Below are 3,385 nucleotides of genomic sequence, written 5' to 3'. Positions count from 1 at the left end.
ATCATTGGCTCCCTTCACTCCCTGTACAGAATTCCTGGAAGCCTCACCCATCCACCGATCCAGTCATGGTCTTGGGTTGAGTTTCCTCTCTTTTCTCACTGAGAAGAGATGCGAGTCCTAAAGTCTTTAGAGACTTAGTACCCCCCTTCTGGGGCCAGTCTTCACCAGAACAGGTCTTACACTCCAAAAACCTAGAACCCATACTTGAAGCCCTTATATCTTGACAGCCTGTCAGCATTTCATTTCTGCTAGCATAGCCATTGCCCAACAATGAGGCATATCAGTAAGTTTTTAAATCAAGTCTCATATGCATAAAAAGCTGTAATCTGTGAATATTAAGAGGGCCAAATTAGACGAATTCATTATAGGTCAAGGGATGAAGGAAGATTTCTGTCTGCAAATGGATTTTGATTGGGAATTTAAATGATGAGCAGGAATTTAAAAGCAATAGAAGAATATTTTATGGATAAGAAATTGTGTGAGCAGAGGCAGAGGGGTAGAAAAGTTCAGGGTATATGTATGCTTCTGTGAATCCTCTAATTTGGAAAGAAAATTATTTAAGTGTGGAAAGGTAAGATGGAATCAGAGAGACAAAGGAACCTTAAATCTGTAGTCTGGAACCATGAAAGGATTTAGAGCATGGGAAAAACATGACAATCCCAATACAGATAGAATTTTTTGGACAACATGAATGATGAATTGGAGCTCTTGAGGAACTATGTTGACAGGAGGATTGATTCTCCTTTGGAAGAAGCCACCTAAGGCAGTGGGGAAAGAAAGAAAAAAGTCTTTAGGTAATTTTTTAAAGATATATTCCTTAAATAAAATGTATTTAAAAAGGAAAACAATTCATAGTTAGGCATTCATTAAAAGGCAACATAAAATATAGATTAAATTCATGTCTTACACAACTCAGATTATGAAGGAAAGTGTTATCGATCTTCTTACTCATGTAGGAAATATAAAGGGTTTTTATTAATTCTGTTAATAAGTAGAAATATTAACAGTATGAACCACAATGAACTTATTGACCAGTCAATAAAGAATAAATATTTATTCAGTATCTTCTATGTCTTAGGCACTGTACTATGTGCTGATAATATGAGAAGAGTAAAAAAAAAATCCTTGCCTGAAAGGTGCTTATATTCTAATGGAGGAGACAACATGCAAACAAATATACTCAAATCAAGTTATTTGGAGGACAAGTAGGAAATAACTGAGGGAAAGCACTAAAATTAAGAAGGGTTTGTAAAGGCTTCCAGTAAAAGACAGAATTTTAGTTGAGATTTAAAAGAAGTCAGGGAGGTCACACAAAAAAGCAGAGGATGGAGAGAATCCCAGGCATATGGGATAGCCAGAGAAAATACCTGGGCATGAGATGTAGTGTGTGTGTGTGTGTGTGTGTGTGTGTGTGTGTGTGTGTGTGAGTGTGTGTGTGTAATATCTAGGAGGCCATTGTTACTGGATCAAGGAGTACATGTTGGTAAGTGAGGTATAAGAAAACAGGAAAGTCAAGAGGGGGCTAGGTTATAAAGAACTTTAAATGCCAAATATTGGATTTTCTATTTAATCCTGGAGGCAATATGAAACCATTGGCGTTTATTGAATGGGAGTGGTGGTAATGTTCTTGGACCTGCACTTTAGGAAAATCATTTTAATGCCTGAATAAGGGGTGGATTAGAATGGAGAGAGAAGTGAGGCAGTCATTGGTGAATGGGTATCCATTCCTGGGAGAAGTAGGGATAAAGGCATTTGTTAGGCTGTCAAGGAGAAATAAATAAATAGAACCTTTTCCCCCTACAATAATTTAAGAAAAAAATATTTCATATATGACTTGATTACATATCAGCACCTTGTGGGGGTTGCATATTTATTCTAATGATAGATAGCTATGAAGTCTTTCAAATCACTTCTTCAAATAGAATAAATGGAAGCTGTGGAGCATCTTTCTGAAAAGTCTTAAAGAAGTTAAATATGCAGAACTTTCTCTCAGTGCATCTCTGCATCTCCCCAATCTAGGTACAGATTCAGAGGCAATGTAACAGCAAGAAATCAGACCAGCTCCTCTGAGTTCCTCCTCCTGGCTTTCTCCACTCACCAAGAACTTTGGTTCCCACTGTTCCTGGCCCTCTACCTGGCAGCCCTGCTGGGGAACCTGATGATCCTCGTTGCTGTTGGCTCAGACCCACACCTGCACACACCCATGTTTGTACTCCTGGTCAACCTGTCCCTGGCAGATCTGTGCTTCACCTCCACTACAGTGCCCAGGCTCCTCCATGCCTTGCTCACAGGGGACCAGACCATTACCCATTCAGCCTGCCTGTCCCAAGTCTTCTTTTTCCTGATGGCAGGCAATGTGGACAGTTACATATTAGCTGCCATGGCATGGGACCGCTATGTAGCCATATGCAGACCATTGCACTATGCTACTGTGGTGACCCTGCCTCGATGTCTGGTGCTCCTGGGGGCTGTGTGGGTGGGCACAGCCCTGCATTCTCTGCTACACACAGCCCTCATTGCTCGCCTCACCTTCTGTAGCAATCGTGCTCTCCCATACTTCTACTGTGATGTGCATCCTTTGCTACATCTTGCCTGCTCTGACACCTCTCTCAACTACCTGGTAGCTGTATTTGAGGGTGGCCTTGTCATCATCATGCCAGCTGTTTGCATTGTGGTCTCTTACGTCTTCATTGTAGCTGCTGTGTGTAAGATTCGAGCCCCTGGGGGTTTCCAGAAGGCATTTTCCACTTGTGGATCCCATCTAACTGTAGTTTTGCTTTTCTATGGAACTGTACTGGGTGTCTACCTGCAGCCCCCAAGCCAAGCCAAGGGCCAAAAGGAAGGCCGAAATCTTGCAACGACAATTATGTTCTCCGTGGTGGCTCCAACCCTAAACCCCTACATCTATAGTCTGCAGAACAGAGAAATCAAAGCAGCCCTGGTAAAAGCATTTATGGGGAATTGGGGTTAGGGTCTTAGTGAGCAAGTGGACAGGGCAGGATCCCACTGGGGCAAGCCTTCCCTTTCTTTCTTCTTATCTATTCCTTTCCTCAGGGATCAGATGACAATATACTTACACACACATTTACACATACTCAGGTGAGGCATTTTTATGCAATGAAAGCAATTTTATGTCGGCTCAGGGACAGTAAGGGAGAATCAGTTTCTAGGAATAAAATTGCAGCTTCTGGCACCACTAAAAGATCTGTCAGTTTATGTTTATCCTTGAATTTTATCCCCATCTTGGCTTCAGTTCTCTCTAAGAAGGTTTTCTCATCTTCATATTTGTTTTGACCTAAGACTGAAGTGACGTTGCAGAGGAATAAACTACATGTGCTTTCTTGAAGCAGGAAGGACCATGGCAGATTTCTACCTGATACAAATC

General features: G+C 41.5%; 1 protein-coding gene across 1 annotated transcript; it reads left to right on the top strand.

The window, feature by feature from the left end:
• The first annotated feature begins 2,158 nt into the window (after window positions 1–2,158).
• Window positions 2,159–2,971, top strand: LOC130453577 (olfactory receptor 1N2-like). The gene has a single exon (XM_056818388.1). The coding sequence runs from the start codon at window positions 2,159–2,161 to the stop codon at window positions 2,969–2,971; it is 813 nt and encodes a 270-aa protein (XP_056674366.1).
• The last annotated feature ends 414 nt before the right edge of the window (window positions 2,972–3,385 follow it).

The sequence above is a fragment of the Monodelphis domestica genome, chromosome 1 (genome assembly GCF_027887165.1).
Source record: "Monodelphis domestica isolate mMonDom1 chromosome 1, mMonDom1.pri, whole genome shotgun sequence".
NCBI lineage: Eukaryota > Metazoa > Chordata > Mammalia > Didelphimorphia > Didelphidae > Monodelphis > Monodelphis domestica.
The sequence above is the reverse complement of the archived record's forward strand: the minus strand, read 5'-3'. Positions and strand labels throughout refer to the sequence as shown.

Coding starts and splice junctions, on each gene's coding strand:
- LOC130453577 (XM_056818388.1), top strand. CDS start 2,159: ATGATCCTCGTTGCTGTTGGCTCAGACCCACACCTGCACACACCCATG.